At 39.3% G+C, this 20753-nt stretch overlaps 2 protein-coding genes across 2 annotated transcripts in view; one reads left to right on the top strand and one right to left on the bottom strand.

Moving 5' to 3' along the window:
- The window catches only part of LOC146670440 (N-acetyltransferase 8-like), an 850360-nt gene that overhangs the window by 439331 nt on the left and 390276 nt on the right, over positions 1 to 20753 (bottom strand). The window lies entirely within an intron of this gene.
- The window catches only part of tafa3a (TAFA chemokine like family member 3a), a 114191-nt gene that overhangs the window by 59097 nt on the left and 34341 nt on the right, over positions 1 to 20753 (top strand). Inside the window, exon 2 of the mRNA XM_085408032.1 lies at positions 9727 to 9839. Coding sequence (XP_085264158.1) covers positions 9728 to 9839 — 112 coding nt within the window. The 5' untranslated portion in view covers position 9727. The remainder of the gene's footprint in view (positions 1 to 9726; positions 9840 to 20753) is intronic.

Raw genomic sequence — 20753 nt, 5'->3', positions numbered from 1 at the left:
GGGGCTTGGGTCCTGGTTGGTGTGTCGCTGGGATTGTGGGCGGGTGGGTGTATGGGGGCTCAGCCCTGGCGCGGGGTGCCACCGGTACATCGAGCCACCTGAGGGGCTCTTCAACCTGTGGGGGAGGCTGTTACATCTTTGCAGGTGGTCTCCTCTCTCCAGGAACTCACTTTGCAGGTGGGGGAGAGATATAGGAGAAGTGGAGGAAGAACTCAGCCTGGGTGTCTATTGTCTTGTGTAGTCTGGGAGATGAGTGGATGGTAGGGTCAGGTGGGCTGCCCCGGGCTCTGTGGGGCTGGGCGGCGCTGCTGAACTGGGCGCCGGTCTGGATGGGCCTGAGCCCTCTTGCCCTGGTGGGTTCCAGAGTATGGGGGTGCCTACTGGGGTCAGCGGGGGAGCTGGATCATGGGCCACTTGCCCCTCCCTTCCTTCCCTCCCCATCTCCAGCTGCCTCCCTCTTCCCGCTCCACCACAATCACCCACACATGCAGGGCTGTGGGGTGAAGGTGTGTCACTAGGGTGCAGGGGAGGCATCCCCCCTTCTGTCCCACTCTGGCTGCCTGTGTCTCAATTTTATCTCTTTATCTCACAACTTAGACATTCACATTACTCACACTCTCATAACACATACATATAGGACCTTGGGGGTGGGCATGCTACACGGCATCCAGAAGACCGTCAGGGTGTACAACCTCACCTCTGGCACCGTTGCCCACCTCTCAATTTTAAATACACGTATACATTGAGGGCTATCAGGAGGGGCTATGCACTTACCTGCTGCTCTCTGGTAGGTAGCTACATGCCCTCCTGGGTTTTAAATGCACCTTAGAACGCACGTGCATCAACACTACATATGAGCGGGCGGAGGTTGGTTTGGAGTCTTCACACCCCCCGTTCTCTGTTGCCTGTTGGGGCGGGGGGCTGGGAGGAGGAGTTGGCCATCTGATTGGGGTCTGGAATGTGGGGCCTCCCTGCTGCTGCGGAGTCGGGGAGGTCTGCTTTTCTCCACCCCAGGGAAGAGGGTAACACTACCTGGGTCTGGGTGCAGTTTCCCCCTCTAGGGGCAAGGGTACCTAGACCTGTGGTATAGAGTACGCTCGGGGTGTGTTTTTGTGTGTACAGTGTCTCTTTGTGTGTGCCTACACGTTGGGTGAGTGCTGAGTATTTGCATATGAGAGCATGATGGCAATGAATGGATGTTCGTATCTGTGTTTGTCTGTGTCTATATGTAAGGTGGGGTATCAGACGCCACCTCTCTAGGGACATCTCAGGCCCTCCAAGTTATGAGGCCTATCTCCCCCCACCACTCCCCCTGCTAGTGGCAGAAATCGGTGCATTGGTGGTTCTTGGTGTCCGGGGATGGGTGTTCAGGTACGCACCGGCTCACTCTTGTTGGCTGCTTGTTAGGGCCTGGAGCCTGGGGCTCGCTCGGGCCCCCTTTCTCAAGAGGTGATCCAGGTGATTGATATATGTATTTTTTGTCTGTTTGTTTTGTTGGTTTTTGTTTTTTGCCCTTTATCACCGTTTCTCTTCTCCACTGTTTTTCTTTCCCCACCTCTCATTCTTTCTCCATTTTCTTCCCCCCAGTCTGTCCCATTTGTAGCAAGTGAAATAAAATAAAATAAACAATAAAAACAAAGGTCAATTAAATGGACCAATACGGCAAGGCTGGGATGGTCCATTTGGTAAAGTAAATCCGTTGGACATCTTTCTTGGCCTTTAGACAATAATTCTGATGGCAAAAGAACCAAATGGGAGAGGTGGGGGGAAAAAAAAAAGAAAAAAGAAAAATCCCAAGGCAGACTCAGACTGATATTTTTAGTGCTTTAATATGGAAGTAAGTAGAGTTTAGGTAACAAAGACAGTTTGTAATCTGTGTTTAAATGAGTGGGCAGGCAGGTAAGTTTGCAAAGAGCTTACAGATTTTGCTTGTCTGAGTCAAGATGGAGGATGGGGATGGGATGCACTGTTCCGAGGCTTCGGCGCGTGTGTTGAGATATCCAGGAAAGCTTTTATGAAGCGCTCTCTGAGTGTTGCTTCTTTAAGGAAAAGGGATGTGACTGATGATGGATGGATGGACATAATATGCTTGAAGTATATGAAGTATGCTACTACTATAATACTCACCAGTTGTGTTTTTGTTTTCTTTGCAAAGTATTTGCTGTGTGCCAAGCAACTGGGGTACAACAACACCTGATCTATGGGTATCATCTATGCAGTTGCATATATCCAAGCCTTTGTAGGCTTGCTGTGGGATACTTGTACGCCCCTGCCTCCTCAGTACCATGTGAAAGGGTTTTTGCCAAAGCTGGAGAGGTTATTACCTAAAAGAAAAACTACCAGCATGGAAAGAAAATATTATTTCTTACTTTTTGTCATTTCAGTATTCAAAAGCACAATCCCTGTCCCATCATTTTAAAACATTGGAACAGTTTTAACATAAACGTCTCGTATCCTGTTGTATTTATTTAAACACTGACTGTAATCATATGGACATTTATAGACTTCTGTTTGTTTTACTTTAAAAAAAAGTGTTTTTGGTAGTGATTATACACAGATACTGTTGTAAGACAGCTAAAAGGCCACGACAATAAAAGTTTTGAACAGCAGGGGGGTTTGTGTGCAAATGAAGCGTTTCCTGAACCAAGTGGATGGAAAGCTTCAACGCTTCATGAGACTTCATCCGGCCATCAGCACTGGAGAGATAAACTCCAGCATTCTGAGTGCACAAGGTGTCAGTTAAACTGGAGGGCAGCATAACCAAGGAATTCCTGGGAGAGAAGATGAGAAGGTGAACCACACACAAGGAGACAATTCTAGATAGTTAGGCTTAGACCCTGTCATTACCATGTATCGCTACCTAAACAATCTGGCAATAAGCGGGGGAAAAGTCTATCCTTAAGTATTACAGATGATGAGATAATGGCACTCAGGTGTGATGAAACAGCTGCTGCAGCCCCTGACCACGCCTACTGGAAACCCCAGTTACACAAACACCTGAGAGCTGGAGAGACAGCAAGAGGGCATAGCAAAAACAGAAGGGGGGGGGGCTCTGTGGAGCAATAAGTGCTGGGAAGATTTCATGTTATTTATATCTTCAGCTAAGTAACAGTTTGTTTAGGCTCAGGTAATGTTTTTTTAATAGACTTTAAAAAAAATTGAAATAATCAATTCAGCTTTTTTTTCAGTTGCAGTACAATCTGCCACGATCTCACTCTGTCCTTTGCATCCTCTTCTGCCACACCAGTCCTCTTTGTGTCCTTCTTCACTGTAGCCAAGCTTCATATCTTTATCCAGCATATATTCAACACCTCCTCTTAGTATGTCCTCACTTTGTCTCCAAACTGCTCAACCTTATCTGTCTCTCTGATAAAGTCATTTCTAATCCTGTCCCTCCTGGTGACTCCCAATAAAAATCCTACAATTTTCAGCTCCACCACACTGAGCTCGACTTCCTGCCTTTTTGTTAGTGTCACTGTTTCTTGCTCTTGCTAGTGTCACACTCTTGCTGCTGTCCTTCTGTCACAAATCCAAAAATATATAACAAATACCTTAAATAAGCAGACACTATAAGGGTTAAATATGTTTTGATTTTCTATGCAGACTTTATGTTTATTGTGGCTTAAAAATGTGTCTTTTGACAGTAAAATTTACAGAGCCCTGTGCTATAACCCCCCCCGCCAGTGGTTCAGGTTCAGGTTACTTTATGTGTACCTGTGGGTTTAGCCTGCAGATGGTGAGTCATCCATCCACATTTTCCAAAACAGACAGACAAAAGATAACCATAATACAGCATGATGAAGAAAAATAATAATAACAAAAAATAATAAATAATAAAAAATGCCCAGCATGGTTTTATGCTGTTGCTTCACAGCATGAAGGTTTGATCCTTGCTGTGTGGAGTTTGCATGTTCTCTCTTTGCTCCCGTGGGTTTTCTCTGGTTGCTCCAGTTTCCTCCTGCACGCAAAAAATATGATTGTTTGGTTAATTGGTGCTTTTAAATAGACACTTGAATAAATACTTGAAATGTGCAATTCACTTGTATTTTTATTTTTTATTCCTATTTATTCTATTTATCCCCTTCGTATATTTTATTTATATTGTCTCTGTATTTATATATATATATGTGTGTGTGTGTGTGTGTGTATATATATATATAATATTCTGTAACTCTGTAACTTCTGTCGGTGCTGTGCTTTTTTGGAAATCGAATTTCCCAGAGGAACCCACCCGAGGGATTAATAAAGTTCTATCTAATCTAATCTAATCTAAATTGGCCATAGTTGGAGATGTATGAGTGTGTGGTTGTTTGTCTCTCTGTTTTAGAACTACGATGGATTTGTGACCTATCTGGGGTGTACTCTATCTTGGCCAATGGTGAAGGATCGCTGGCAAATAAATTTTAATCATTGTATCATTGTGATATTAATAAATGAAATTAAGACATCACAAAAGACTGCTGGAAAATAGTATTTAATTTTATTCACACATACTATACATTTACAATGCACCACATGAGCAAACTGCCAGTGTGTATAGTTATTTGTATATTATCATTAAAGTCGTGTGAAATAACACGTTTCAATTTTTTATTCAGTTGGCATTGAGAGTTTGGAGTCTATTTCAGGAATGCACCTACCAAGCTTATTATTACTGCAGCCATAACTTATGAGATGAGGTGCAAAGGTTGGAAAAGACTTGTTGGGTGCATCCAAACTGATCAACACAACATGTGTATGTGTGTTTCCATCATGTAAAAATCTGCCTTAATGTGTCCCCAAAATAATTCCACCTCATTCAGGGCATTTTGTGATGAGCCACCTGGTCTCAGCGCCACATCAGTCAGGTGGAATAATTTTCTTGTTAACCAGCTCCAATAAGCCACCTGAACACTACAGACGCAAGATGGAAATTGGAGTATAATGTGCTAAAATAGATTTAGATTTGGAATAAAACCTGACATCCTAGCAGCTCCAAACCAAAACTCTGCCGTCACAGACATTTCATTTTCATAAAGCACAGTGGCGTGCTCTCAAATTCCAATTATTTCTGGAGTTCAGCTGTCAGATCAGCTTTCTTGTTGGAACAAATCGCAAATAAGTAAAATAAGAGTAAGACGCTGAAATGTTCAATGTGAGTCTAGTACTTTTTTTTTTTAGATAAACAGGGATGGAATAAATTGGTAAACTAACAATGAGATGGAGTCCATTACAAGTGGTGTTTTTCTAGTAGTGATCTCTACTTTGCCCCAGCAGACCAAAGAAGTGAAGACATATTTTTTAATCATGTTACCACTTCATCTGGTCTAATGTTGGAGGCGGTATGTGTTAGTGTTGCACCAAACGTCTGAGAGTACAGGTGAAAATTAGTTTTCAGACTCTGTGGGAGTTAATTTAACTCGTCAGTCCCCGCCGAGCAAAGTAAAAGATCAAATCAAGTCCTTAAATTACAAAGGATGCAACGGTGTGTATCTGTTATTTAATGTCTTGTGGAAGTCACACAAGTTCACGTGGTATATCGGGTTGAGTGTGGAAGCCTGTGGAAAGCTGATTTAAATGCATTTAGTAACTCATTAAAAGTTGCTACAGTTTTTTTATACTTTAAAAAAAAATTCATAATGGAGTTTGTGTATACTTGGTACATAATATATAGTATTTAAAGGCACTGACAGGTACTTCAGCCCACCACACAGTTAGTCCCCGATGTCACTTGTTTGCCTCACTTGAGATCCATGCAGGCTTCTTGTTTTTTGGTTTCACATAATCCCAATAACAGCAGCAACATAAACCTAAACCCCAGACTTCAAATAGTCCCTTGATGAATTTATGGGTGATATTACAGACACTGTGTCTATGTTTTTCTACAGTCTGTACGTGCTTTTAACATCTTGATTGCATCAGCTGTCTGAGCCTGTACAGAATTAGAGTGCCGTGTTAATATCTCACCAGCTCTGGCTGGCAGTACAAAGGCAGTCACAGTAAAACATCTCCCTCGTATGTGAGACTCTGCCAGATAAGCAAGGGTTGATCTTTTTGCACGAAACCAAGCATTTTACTAATTTGAGTTGCTGCACTGGAACAGAGTTCAAAGCAGAGCTGCGATTTGCGGCTGCTTTCTCATGAGAGAGGAGGCCAGCTCTGTTGGCAGTAAGACGAGCCGCTGATTGTTCCACTCTCCATGGGCCTCTCAGATGAAGATGGAGAGTATTGCAGGACAACAATCATCTGAAAGTACACAAATTTTACTGAGCCGAGCATTGTAAGACAGACCACACAAATAGCAACACTCACAGATAGGAAGTAGGGAGAGAAGAGAGAAAAAAATACTTCATTTGTCGCTCCAGAACTGGTGTTGTGAATTTTGTGAAATTATTACTGAATCCATCTGTTGCAATTTCATCTAAATTCTACATCTGCAGCTCCATATCATTGGACTGCACATCACTTGAGCTTTTGGTGAAATAAAACACAATAATTTAATACATGAACCCCAGAGGTGTTCACAAGTGAATATGACTTTGAAATTATAGGCTCAGTCATACGAGGTAGTGATACAGCAAACTGATCTGGGCTTTGTTGCAGAGGCTTACAGAATTTATTATGTTTTTACAAAATGACTATTTTCAGAGATGTTTTATAAGCTACTGCAGTTTTGAAGCTAATGGCTAATGCACAAAAAGGACAAAAAGATTCTTAAGTTTGTTTGTTTGCTTCTTTCCCTTTATCACTTGTTATCCTGGAGTTCCCTCAGCTTATTCATTAGCTTTAAGGGAGGGGTATCAAACATATTGCATGTTGATGTCAGTATTAACATACTGAAGTGTATGGAAAGTTCAATGAATGATAAAGAGGTTAAATGCTACTTTTTGTTTAATTTCCTGGGATGTGGATGTTATGAGCAGTGTTGGTCAAGTTACTTGAAAAAAGTAATCAGTAACTAATTACTGATTACTTCCCCCAAAAGTAATCCCATTACTTTACTGATTACTTATTTTCAAAAGTAATTAATTATTTAGTTACTTAGTTACTTTTTAAAAACACGATTTACAACCTGAATAGGTAATAAAGCGATAGATCTTTCAGCCCAATTCTACTTTTTCTGCATAATCCATCATACAAAATGTAATCAAATGAAAAAGTCTCTTTTTAAAACTTTTTTTATTAGTTTTAATCTTTTAACTTTATGCATCAAGCAAAAGTTTAATTACATGCAACATTCTCTGACTGGAAGAAATTTGTTTAACATTTAAACCTATTTTCCGCACATTCCAGCACATAAAATAAAATATTTAAAATAATATATTTTTTTGTGTTTACACTCAGTCTTTCAAATAGATGCAAGTGCAACACAGCAGAAAATAAATAAAATCAAAGACTAGCGGTCCTGTTGCTCTATTTTCACCTGTAAAGCAGGAGTGGAGTAGGTGGAGGTTTGCCCTGGTGCAGGTGTGCCGCAGCGGTCAGTTGAAGAATCTGCGAGTTTCTCTGTGAATTTCCCGTTACGTGGTGCTTGCTTGGAACTTTAGGGGTTTTTTTTCGCTGTAAAAAGAGTTTTTCTTCCCACGCACAACGGACACTAATGTTTTTGTCACTTTTTATGGAATCAAACTCAAAGTAAGGTCAGTACTTCCACGCTTTAAACGCTGCACGGTCATACTCTCTCCCGCACTCAATATATTATCCATTCTTGATCTGCACACAGCTGTTGCCACGAATGTTGCACTCGCTTACATCACTGTCATGAGACATTCTCACAAATAAATCATGGTTTTAGTAATGCAGTAATGCAGCGTTCCTACGGGAAAGTAACGGTAATCTAATTATCGTTTTTGCAATAGTAATCTCTTACTTTACTCGTAACTTGAAAAAAGTAATCAGATTACAGTAACGCATTACTTGTAACGTTACTTGTAATGCGTTACTGCCCATCTCTGGTTATGAGACGTACTTTAACATTGTACTTGCTCTTCTGAAAACATCTCAGGAAGCCCATCGGACCGTAAATGTAAATAGATGGTTCATTGAATATGAACATTTTTTCATATAAAGGGAAAAGTGTAGTTTTCATTTTTCATGTTTCCATGCAGTGTAGCATGAGCACTAATGACTTTGAGATACCTGCTTTAAGGTTATTGTGCACAAATCGGTGGTTTGGCAGTTAGCTGATACAGTTACTGATACTATCATCCTGGTTTCACAGATTCAAATGTCAGTGCAAGTGTAATGTAATAAGTTGAAATGTGGTGGTGACGACAGCACAAGCTTTGTGGAAATGTTGTAGATTTTACAGCTATTCACCTGATTGTGTCCAAATTATTTTCCTTTACCTGACTAAGCAGTTTTGTTGTCTAAACCAAACCAAACTACAAACAAAAATGAAAACTACTTGTCTGACTACTACAGAGAGGAAACCTCAGGACCAGTGAATTTCTTTGTCCAGGACTCTTTGCAGTCCTGTGAAAAATTAAATAATGAATAATGATTTAAGAGCCAAGTAGAAGTAGATTTAAGTAATTGTTTTCTTTATAATGATCAGCCTCTCACAGTACTATGGAGGAATTTTTACTGTTCTTTATAGAACTGCTTTATGTCACTGAGATTTGTGGGCATTAATTTGCATAGATCTCTCAAGAGGCACAGGAATTCATTTGGGTGAGATCTGGATTGTGACTGAACCATTGATTCTTTTTTTATCCATTTTCTTGTGGATTTGCTTTTTTGTTGATTGTGATTGTCCTGTTGCATGACCAAGTTTCAGCTAGGCTTTAGCTGTTTTACAGATGACCCCCCATTTGACTCTAGAATACGGCGTACGGAGGAGTTCACAGTTTACTCAGTAACTGCAAGGTGTCCGGGTTCTGTGGCTGCAAAGCAAACCCAAACCCCTCCACCACCGTGTTTGACAGCTGGTATTTGGTGTTTGTGCTGATATGCTGTGTTTGGTTTTCACCAAACATGCCACGATGTCAGACATCGCCACTTAGATCTCATCAGTCCAAAGAACATTGATCTAGAAGTCTTGTGGTTTGTTCATGTGCAGATTTGTAAACCTAAACTGTGCTATCTCCTTCTAGAGGTCTTTGTTTGATCTGTTTCAAATTGTACTGTCATGAATTTTTGGAGCTGTTGGGTTTTTCTCAGTTTCTCTGAGCATTGCACCATTTGACCTTTGGATACATTTGCTGGGACGTCTGCACAATTGTGTTAACACCACACTAGCAAACTGCCAAAACCTCTGTTTTTATAGATATGATATTAATTAATCAGTCCTTTGAAAACAGTCTCCTTGTTTTCATGTGCCTGTGTGAATTTATTCAATAATAAATAAATACAAAGCAGTTGTGCTTGTTGTGTCCCACTACATGGAACCAATGGGAAAACAGCATGCATTTCCAAAAAACCAAGAAATAACTGAACTTTGACAAGGTGTGTATATTTCCTACTGATCCAAAGCTCATCAGCACAACTCAATTCAAGAGAAATAATTTAATTTTGAATTTTATGCATTTTCAAACACATGAATAGATACTGGTAGATTGATTTTGTTTGTGTGGGTTGGTTTAGTTTGAGTTAATCCAGTTAAAACTCAGTAGATTCCACCTGTGACTGCCAAGTCATAGCTATGGGAATTTGTGTCCTTGAATTGAAATGAGCCAGACTGTATATCTGGGTGTTCATATTATGCAAATATGGCTAACTCCTGATTTTGTTGTCCTGTTTTTCCAGAATGCAGGAGAGGGACCTACAGAGCATGTACGGAAGGGCGCTGCTGCTGACCATCTGTATGGTGTCTCTCTGGGGACAGCTGACCAGTGCATCGTCACATAGGAGCCACATAGGTACACTGCATGTCCTTCCATTCATTAGTTTCGCATTGACCATTGGCTGAACAGAGTGCTATCTTTCATAAATCATTGTTCATTCATACTATACAGAAACTCAGAAACACACACACAGCAGGATGTTCTGGGCAGGATGCCCAGAACAAATAAAGTCTGTTACTATGTCTGAGCAACCTCTGTAGTGAAGGAACTCAGGAAAGCATATAGTCACTGTATTATCCCATTAAAAGCCAGCAAAATCTTGTGAAATGATTTTTCTTGAAAATAATGAGCTTGTTTGACTTCAAGATGGGCAGAAAAGCAAAAACCAGGAGCAGCAGACTGTGACAAACACACCAGCAGAATACATATTTAAAGGCGATTCATGCTCAGTTAGAACAAAAACTAACACATGCTATCACTGTGCTCACACTGTCCTTGAAATGTCTAGTTAAGTAGATTGTAATGATTATTGAGAGAAGCCAATAAATTTCCCTGCATACACTTCTTTGTAATTTACTTCCCAGGGATTTATACCAGTACCTGTTAGGAATTATGCATGCATATTGTGTTATTAAATTTTTATTCTGAGCTGTAAATCATCGCTTTAAGTTTCTATTTTACTTGCTATGATGGGCTAACATTTCCCCCAAAAAATATAACACCTGATGTGTTTTCTGATGTGGAAGGATTACAGTTGAGTGCTTTCAGTGGATCCATTCTGACCAAATTGGTACCCCAGTCACAGCATGTCAGACCCAATTCCTTATAACTCAGTCACATGTTGTGGTCACATTTCATCTCAATGACTTTTTAAAAAGAAATTGATATGATTTGTTCAACTTTCTTGGCTTCTAAACAGCAAGGCAAAGATGTACTTTAAGGTTGTGTTTTGTGCACATTAAAATTCAACAGTTTAGCAGTCTTGTAAGTCAAGCATCAAATGGAAAAAAGTAATACCAGTACACTAAGTGCATGCATGCGTCTCAGTGTGTGTGTGTGTGTGTGTGTGTGTTTGAAGCAGAGGACAAGACCTTTCAAAGCGATTTTCCTTAATGGAGAGATTGCCTGATCCCTGGGCGTAACGGTAGAAACTGTGACTACACATTGAGATAATGAGCCTTATTCCACTGGAGGACAAACAGCACACAGTGGCTTGAGGGAAACAGCTCCATGTTAGCTGAAAACATATAACCAGCAAAAGACTTTGATAGAGCCAAAACAGGATGGACTACACAAGGAGACTGTACATATTATATGTCACAAATGGATTGCACTACATACCTTGTCTGTGTATGTTCAAATCAAATCAAATCAAAAACAGAGGCTGATAAATATGGCAAATATAACTGTATGTCAACCTGTTTTTTGACTTTGCTATTGCTAGATTAATAATTTGATTCATCATTCATAGGTGCACAGCTATTGAATATTTTCTTGTTAACTTAAGGTATATGTTTTAGTAAAATGTAATCATTCAACTTTTTAAATCAGTATAGAGAGCTCCACCACATCTAACTTTGTGTTCCTGTGTCCTAAACCAGCATTATTCACATTTACTTATTTCACTATAATAGATTAAGTGTTCTATAAAACACATTTCCATTACACAACCAGTGATATTGTATTGCGTCTTAAATCATTTTTACTTTATATTTTAAGTGCATTGTATATAACTGCACCAACATCAACTGAACAATCAGACATAATAAAATAAAACAACTAAACATAATAAAAATATAATTTTTCAACTGTGAACACACAACATTCAAAACAAATACAATGTGAAATACATGATGTGCAAGAGTGGAAAGCAGTCTCACCAGCTTTTCCTCAAGAAATATGAAATAAAATATGGAACATTCCAAAATATGGAGCATAAAAGATAAAATACAATATATGGACAAACGCTACATACCTTTCCATACTCTTCTGTGTGCTTTGGCGTTTCACATTTTTCATTGTTTGAACAAAGACCCCCGGTACTCATAAAGAATTATTTACACATTGTGATGTACGATAATGTGCTTTTAGCTCTGTGACAGCAGTGCGGGACAGGGCTTTTCCTGGTTAATCATGACCATGCACAAAGGCCCATAAAGGAAAGGTGCTCTGACTTTGACTGGTCTGCACAGGCTTACCTCACCCAACATCTTTCAGATAAACTGAAACCACAAGCTACACATAATAACATAAATACATAGTGTATATAACCCGATCACCTCTCATTTCATGATTTTTCCTAAAATGGATTTATTTGCCGTATAGTTAATTTTGAGGTGTATGGGGAAACTACATCAGTCATTTTCACCCCAATAGAATCAATGTAAAATGCTGCACTCAGCAGGCCTGTTTACACACATTTTGATGTGAAGGCTGTTATAATATGAGTCAGAACTAATGATATGTGACTGATGAATTAAATATGTAGGAAGGTATAGTGAGTTAAAATAACAAATTATTATTTTCACTGCTCTGGCTGTGCAGAGCGGTTGGGGGATGAACTGAACAGAGTCCAGAGTGTGGAGAACTTACCCGAGCAAGCAAAGGGTGAAAGCTGGAGCACAGCAGCAGAATTGGATGTGTTTTAGGTGATCTGTAATGATAATAATTATCTAAATCATTTCAACCCTATAACTGAATCCTAACAGCTGACTTTGTCAAATATTTATTATAATTAGAAAAACTAGGTGACACTTAACAACTTAATTCCTTCAGGAAATTACTTCTTTGCCTTTGCTGTGGTCAAAATGTCCACATACTTTAGCCATGTTTCATATTGTTTCTGTTTTGGAGTGAGCATCAGGACAGCTTGCCTTTTCGCCTACTCGTGTAATAAACTAATCATTCCAATCAATATGTTCTGTATATATCTCTGTAGACTGACAGTAGAACACCAAATCCAAGTAGTTTGAGCGCAAACATGGTGGATAAACCATTAAATCATCAGGCTTACATTGAACTCTCATTGTTTTTGCATTTGTCCCACTCATGTGGTTTGTGTGCTTATTCCTGTGATTTATTAGGAGAGAGAGAGGGCCAATGAAAGTAGTCTGGCCTGTTCTGCCCAGGCTGCGCTGACACTTCTGTAATCACGTAGCCTCTCCCTGAGCTACAGAGGTCAAGCCAAGGTGCGCCCAATAAACAAACCTCTTTAGCCCTTCTGTTTACTGAAGTGGGGGCTTTGCCAAAGCAATTGAACCTTTCACCATTGCCTGACTGGAGCATGCTGAGCTTACAGCGTGCACACATAACCCCTGTAATAAGACCACTGCATCCCCCAAAGCACTATCTACATTCATTAGCCGGTCATGAAAGAGTGGAGAGGGAGATGAAGGGCGAGAGATGGCGCTAGAAGAAGAAGAGTGGTCCAGCAAGAGAGAGAGAGAACCAGCGTGATAACAACTACCTTTCGGCTTTACAATTTGTTTTGGTCCCATCGATAGGATTTAGACTGATGTTGTGGCCTGGTCAAATGGGAGCCTCATTACTCAGCTATTTAGATGCTTGGACACTTTTTTTTAACAGCAGCTCAATCTGTCTCATTTAAAAAGCAGGAATGAAGCTCTTTGTGGATTGTTGGTCAGTGTCTGTGAGGGGAAATGTAGGAGAGAGGAAAACAGGCGTGAAAAACACATTTCCCACTGAGGCTGTGCGATGCAACATGGCAGCAGCTCCCACTCGTTGAGAGAGGGAAAAGAAAACGCTCTAAGCAGTGCTGTTTACAGGTCGTAAACTTTGCTAGATTTTAAAATATCAAGCATTAAGCCACATGGCTCATGGATAACTACACAAATTGCAAAATGACTTCGGGGATCAGCTTTACACTCCGGTTCTATATTCACATGCACACAAGGGGCCATGCCGCCTTAATAAGATGAAACTGCACTGGCTCTCATTTGAATAGAGTCGAATATTTCCATATTTGCTTATGGTGGAGACTTTCTAAAAACTGCGTGATGCACTCTAATGGTTCGTTCTCGAGCTGATTTTTATGCTTTGGGGGATTTTTTTTGTATTCTATGCAAATTGGTTTCAACTTTTTTCACTCTTTCCCAAATTAATGGCAGAATCCAACAAAAAAGTTTTTGTTCCCCACACTGTCCCCATCAGAATAATTTCTGGAAAAAAGATATATTAGGATGTGTCACATTAATACAAATTATGAATTAAAATATGCTTACTAGATAAATTAGACTTGTTTTCCTGTGCCAGCCTGGAGGGAAGGAAGACTATGAAAAAGAGCTTTTCATGCTTGATGAATCTTGATGAGAATCAGGCGGCAGCAGAGCGCTTTTTCTTAGTGTTTAAAGGCTTAGATCATTTTAGAAACTCAAAATAATATAATTTGTTACTATCCAACTTTGAATAGCCTTGGGGTAGATTTAGTCATTGTGTTTTGAACAGTGATTTTTTTCTTCTTCACAGTAGAAGAAATATTAAAATGAAATAGCTTGATTATTGAAAAAGTTGTTTTATCCTGTGCATGTCTCTTTGGTTTATACTTAACTCATTCATGCTTCTCTCTGTATTCCCATTTCCACAGATCACCAAATAAGCAAAAAACACTGAAAGTGAAAATAAATATAAAGTTATCTTCCACTGTGGCTGCTAATGAAGACTGCATGAAAAAGTGAATACAGTGTTGTAAAGATATTCGTATTCAAATATTCTTGATGAGATATGGATTAGTCTTCTTAACTGTTAAAATACCTCAAAATGGTAATATTCATGTTTATTATTAAAATTGTTCCCTTTGATATAAATACATTTTTGACAAGACCTTCCAAGTAACTTCACTTAGCTAACTTTAGAGCAGCATAATATTAGTTTTGCTGGTCTAAATTCTATTATTGTTCAATATCTTCAGCCCCAACAATGTGTTGATGCTATAGATTTGTAAAAATATATAAAAATCCATAAATAAACAGTATCCTCCATAGACACACACACTCTCTCTGTCTTACACACACACACACACACACACACACACACACACACACACACACACACACACACACACACACACACACTTTATAATAAGAAGTGAAAACCATACTCAAAGATGCACCCAGCCGCTTGAATGAAAAATGCTCACTGAATGCAAGTTTTCATTGCCTGTGTGGCCTGCCGCATGTATAAATGTGTTTCTGTTCAGCTGGCATACTTTAAATTTTGATGACATAGTGCAAAAATTGTAATTGCATTTTAAGTCCCAGGAGACGTTCTAAAAATGTCAAACACCCATGGATTAAAGATACAAATGAGTACAAATAAGAATAGCTATATTTAGGCTTAAAGTTTTTTTTTTTAATGATGGCAAACTGACAGTGAGGTAAAACCCTTTTAAAACGTGGACTAGACAATAGCTAAATAATGAAATAAAACATAATTTATTTTCTTTTTTTCTTTTTTTTTAAAACAAAAAAGTGGTCCATTAAATGTGATTAGAACCAGTGATCAAGGTGCGAGAGAAATATTTATGATTTTGGGAAAAAAAATAGTTTATTAAATTAACAAATTGCTGCTAATGTGGTTAAATTTTTTGGTTTTTTGTTGTTTTGTTTTTGAGCTCCCCAATCCCAGAGAGGGGATTTGATTCTCCCACTTAAAACGAAAGACAAATATCAGGTTGACTTAAACAGAATTTTTAGCTAAGACTGATGAATAGGCACATCAAAGTGCAGGTTTTCTTGGAAATTTCCAGAACGGATCACGCAAAGCAAAAAGTGTTAAACCTGTGCCAGAGTTAACTAGCACTGGCAAGTTAAAATATTATACAGCAGAACTGCTTGACGCCAGCATTAGTCCTGCCCTTTTGCCAATTGGCTAATCTTTAGTGCTGCAGAATGCATTGGACTAATTGCTGTTTAATCCAGAGACTGCTATATCTTGTCATAATATCAGTGTATTTTAAATACAGGTCTCCTTGGAATTGATTTGAGTCCACCAAAAGGATCAAGTGGATTTTTCTGTGTCATATTTTTTCTTCATTTTGAGACTTCATCATATGTATCTATTCCAATTTCCTGACTTGTATAAAAACCTGTAATGCAGTAAATTTACTGTATCTGGGTCTGTGTTGGTGTGTGGTAGTATTCATTAGCCTTCTGCACAGTCCACATCAGGTCAGTGTGGAACCCTTGCCCAGAGATAGCATGACATTATACGAAGCGGCTGAGGAACAGGTCATCCCCACCCTGGGGATGTGCGGGGATGCGGCAGTGGAGCATTTGTCCTGACATTTGGAGAGCAGGTGGACAACACAATGGTGGGGAGGTAGTAAGCAGAGGGAGATTGAGATGGAGATGTGGGGCTGTTTTAGATGCACTGTGGGGATGACGGGGGTCAGCTCGCCCCATCTTCCAGTGGCAGGTCCTGAGATTAGAAAACCATCAAACGTCCTCTGCTATACACATCTGAATGGCAGCTATAGATGAGCCGTGAGTGGCTGTGTGTGGCCTTGGTTCTATCCTCTGTGTGTGTGGTTGTGTAGCTGACAGAGGGGAACAAGGGGACACTGTATGTGCTGAGAGAATATCAATAGTTTTATTCACATACACAGAGGAATCAAAGTTCAAGCATGATAGTTGGGAATTGTAGCATTGTTGCATTAGTACAGGACATAGTGTTAAAGGACAATTTTTGTTTTTGCTTATGTGATTATTCTTATTGTCTGTTCTAAAAATATAAATGACTGTTATACTATAAAATAAAACATTTTCCCCCAAATTCTGTTACGATCATCAAACCACTCAAACTATACTCTTAATCTACATATTGCTCACATCTAAGGGTCTGTGTAAAGTAAATTTGTTTAGTGCTCTCTCACATGGATGCCAAAATAACTGTCTAGACTGTAAGCATCAATTCTATGCGTGAAAAGGCCTGCAAATTTAGATAACCTACAGTGTGAAAAGAGCACCAAATGTGTTAGATGTCTAAATATCTATTTTATAATACGTTACGTAATTGTGAGCGTATTAAAAATACAGTTATGGTCAGAAGTTTACATACCCATGATAGCCGATTAAGAGTGTAATTATGGGCTTTTAATGATTTCTTTGAACTGTCTTTCCAAGTTGGGATAATTGTATAGCTTACATCTTTATTGACTTTAAAAAACGAAAATTTATTTCAGATTTCCTCTAATCCACAAGGTCAAGAGGGTCAAATGAATACAAATACTTAAAAACTGTACATTGTCATTTAACTTAATAAGATCTTCGCTAGCATAAAATAATTTTGTTTTACAGCATTGATTAGATTGACCAATACTCAGAACAGTGGGAAAGTCCAAGGAACTATGTACTGGAAACTGCTGTTGACAATAAAGCAATTTTTTTTATTGTCATAGACAGAGACGGCACTGACAAAGAACGAAGCCCCTGCTCCAAAATTGACACCTTTAAGCTCAACTGAAAGTACACATGGACATTCAACATGACAGTGACCTCCTGTATTTCAACCTATTTTTAACCCATAACCAGTTTAACAATAGAACCACCAGTACGGGTATAAATGACCCCCTTGGCGGTTCTAATGTTAAAATGAACCCCAAATGGCCGAATATCCAGCCAGAATTATGGCAGAAGCTTGTTGATAGTTACCAAAAGTTTCTGGTCAAGGTGCAACTTGCTGAAGAACATAGGGAAATTCAAACTTGTTCACCCAATACGATGTGTGTGTGTGTGTGTGTGTGTGTGTGTGTGTGTGTGTGTGTGTGTGTGTGTATATATATATATATATATATATATATATATATATATATATATATATATATATATATATATATATATATATATATATATATATATATACATATATTAGGGGTGCAACGATACACAAAATTCACGGTTCGGTTCGGTTCGATACTTTGGTGTCACGGTTCGATATTTTTTCGATACAAAAAATGTTCATGCATTTTTAATTTGTCATTTATTAAAATTATAAATATATATTTTAACTCAAAAGTACAGTTTTTAAATTTAACCCTAACCCTTGTGCGTGTTTTTTATTTTGACAGCGAATGCGCACCTGCGGACCACTTATGTGCAGCCCTGGTTATTTAGCTCGTCATATTGCTGCCACAGAAATTATTTTGTCCATGAAACCATAAAGCTGCACTTTCTTTTTGCCTCATAGTCTGATTTGTCATAACTTCTCCGTTTTGTGGTAAGCTTTTCTTTGGCTGTCACTTCTTCACCCTGACCTGTCTTATTTGGCTCAGCAGAACTGAAATGCTTTTACACACGCACTCACATAAGCTCAGCGATTCTCTGCGCGATCAACCTCTCACATGTTTAAGCTTGCTGCGGGAGATTTCACTTGTCATGTTTGCATAGTAAGCTAACGATTAATAAGACGATGTCAGAGGAATTGGTGCACAAATTATCATCACTCACAGATCAGTGCTGTCGCTCTCTATACACAGTTCGCACGATTGCAAAGTGAAAGCAAAAAAACAAGCGCAAATTCAAACACGACTTCAATATGTCACATATTGACAGTGGCTCACCGATGCCAATGACATAATTACCCAGCTACATTTCCGAAAGAATGCAAAAGCATTGACATATATTTTTCCTACAATAGCCCGACGGGAAGGGAAGAGATAGATTTTGGTAGCCCGACTGAAAAAATCGCTAGCTCCGGGACGTCGGGCTAGCGATATTGCAAGCCCTGTATCTGATTGAGGAATCACTCATCTTTGGAAAAGAGAGTTTATTACAGAGAAATGGCTCTTTCCAAAAATAAAAGCTATACTATCCGCTTCTTCTGGGCTATATTCTCAGCAGCATAAGGAGAATCATGTGCTAACAGCTGTCTAAATGACTCGGCTAAAGTTAGTAGCATGCTTGCTTTTTTTGTCTGCTTCCACTTGTCTTTGCACTAGGATGATGTCGGCGTAAATGTGCAGTCATATTCGTTGTGTTCCCACTAGTGCTTTCAGGTTAATCTCGTTGAAATGACCTTAACTTCACAACACGGCAAATCTCCGTTAACGAGCTACCGCCGATCGCTCTGTGCATGGGGCTAGACGGCCAACACGTTAACGAGCTAACTGCGCTAACACACTAATTCACACCAATGTAATTGAGCATTGCATGGCACATCCAACATACTGTTTTACTTTAGTCCATGACTCGCTTACCTTCAAAATAATTCCAAACGCCAGATCTGAATGACGTTCAATTTGCCTGTTGCAAGGAGAGCTTAACTTCTGTCTCGCTAGCTTGCCCTGCGCTCTTCCTTCTGACTATGCTGTCTGTGTTGAGCGCTCAGTGGATCTGCGACAGTGCAGCCTAGGCGGAGTAGTCGAACACAGATTCACTGAGCGCTCAACACAGACAGCATCGTCAGAAGGAAAATTGATAAAATAAATTACAAATGTTGTATTGTTCGATACATATGCGTACCGAACCGAAAGCACTGTATCGAACGGTTCAATATCGATACGAATATCGTTGCACCCCTAATATATATATATATATATATATATATATATATATATATATATATATATAACGAGAGACACCCGGAATGGCTAACCGAAGGTCGGACGGTCCTGATCCCCAAGGACCCCAAGAAGGGACCGGTCCCCTCCAACTACCGACCAATAACCTGCCTCAGTACTACATGGAAGCTCCTGTCAGGCATCATATCGGCTAAGATGAACAGGCACATGGGTCAATACATGAGCGGGACACAGAAAGGGATTGGCAAGAATACCAGAGGCGCAAAACACCAGCTACTGGTAGACAGAACAGTCAGCCGAGACTGCAAGACCAGACTGACCAACCTGTGCACTGCCTGCATTGATTACAAGAAGGCCTATGACTCAATGCCCCACAGCTGGATACTGGAATGCTTAGAATTGTACAAGATCAATGGGACCCTAAGAGCCTTCATCAGGAATTCAATGGGGATGTGGCGTACAACACTAGAGGCCAACTCCAAGCCCATAGCACAAGTCACCATCAAGTGCGGGATCTACCAAGGAGATGCTCTGTCCCCACTGCTGTTCTGCATAGGCCTGAACCCCCTCAGTGAGATCATTAACAAGACTGGCTACGGATACCGACTACGGAACGGAGCAGTTGTCAGCCACCTCCTGTACATGGATGACATCAAGCTGTATGCCAAGAGTGAACGAGACATCGATTCACTGAACCACACTACCAGGCTATACAGCAATGACATTGGAATGTCATTTGGACTGGAGAAGTGTAGTCGGATGGTAACAAAGAGAGGAAAGTTAGTCAGAACTGAGGGGATTGAACTACCAGAAGGCAACATTCAAGGTTCAAGGTTCTTTATTTGTCACATGCATAGTTATACAAGTATAACACACAGTGAAATGTAGCCTGACACGCTCCTCGACATGTGCAAAAAAATTGGGGGGGGGGGTAGAGGAAAAACATTATATATATATATATATATATATATATATATATATATATATATATATATATATATATATATATATATAGAGAGAGAGAGAGAGAGAGAGATATCTATCTCTATCGACATATCTACAGATATATCTATAGATATATAGATTTGTATACACACACACACACATATATATCTATATTATTCAGAGTCTTATTCAGAGTATGTTTTTTTTGAAAGAAGGAAGTTATAATTTAAGGGGTTTTTGTAACTTCAAAACAATAAAGGTACGTACTACAAGAAAAGGCTTTTGTGTTTCTGTTCATGGAGTGAAACTATGGAACAGTCTGAATATGGAATTAAAGCGATGTCCAAACATAAAACTGTTCAAAAAGAGTTATACAAATATGATCTTCTCAAACTATAAAGAAAAGGAAAATATTTTAATTAAGTGAATGTCTCTATTTAAAAACAAACAAACAAAAAATCATGATGTTATATTATAGTATATAGTATATCAGAAATCTGTTCACTATT

The sequence above is a fragment of the Rhamphochromis longiceps genome, linkage group LG5 (assembly GCF_057381845.1).
Source record: "Rhamphochromis longiceps isolate RC_006_pf linkage group LG5, R_longiceps_female_GT1.1, whole genome shotgun sequence".
In the NCBI taxonomy this organism is placed as follows: Eukaryota; Metazoa; Chordata; class Actinopteri; order Cichliformes; family Cichlidae; genus Rhamphochromis; species Rhamphochromis longiceps.
Note: the sequence above shows the minus strand (reverse complement) of the source record. Positions and strands in the feature narration are given on the sequence as shown.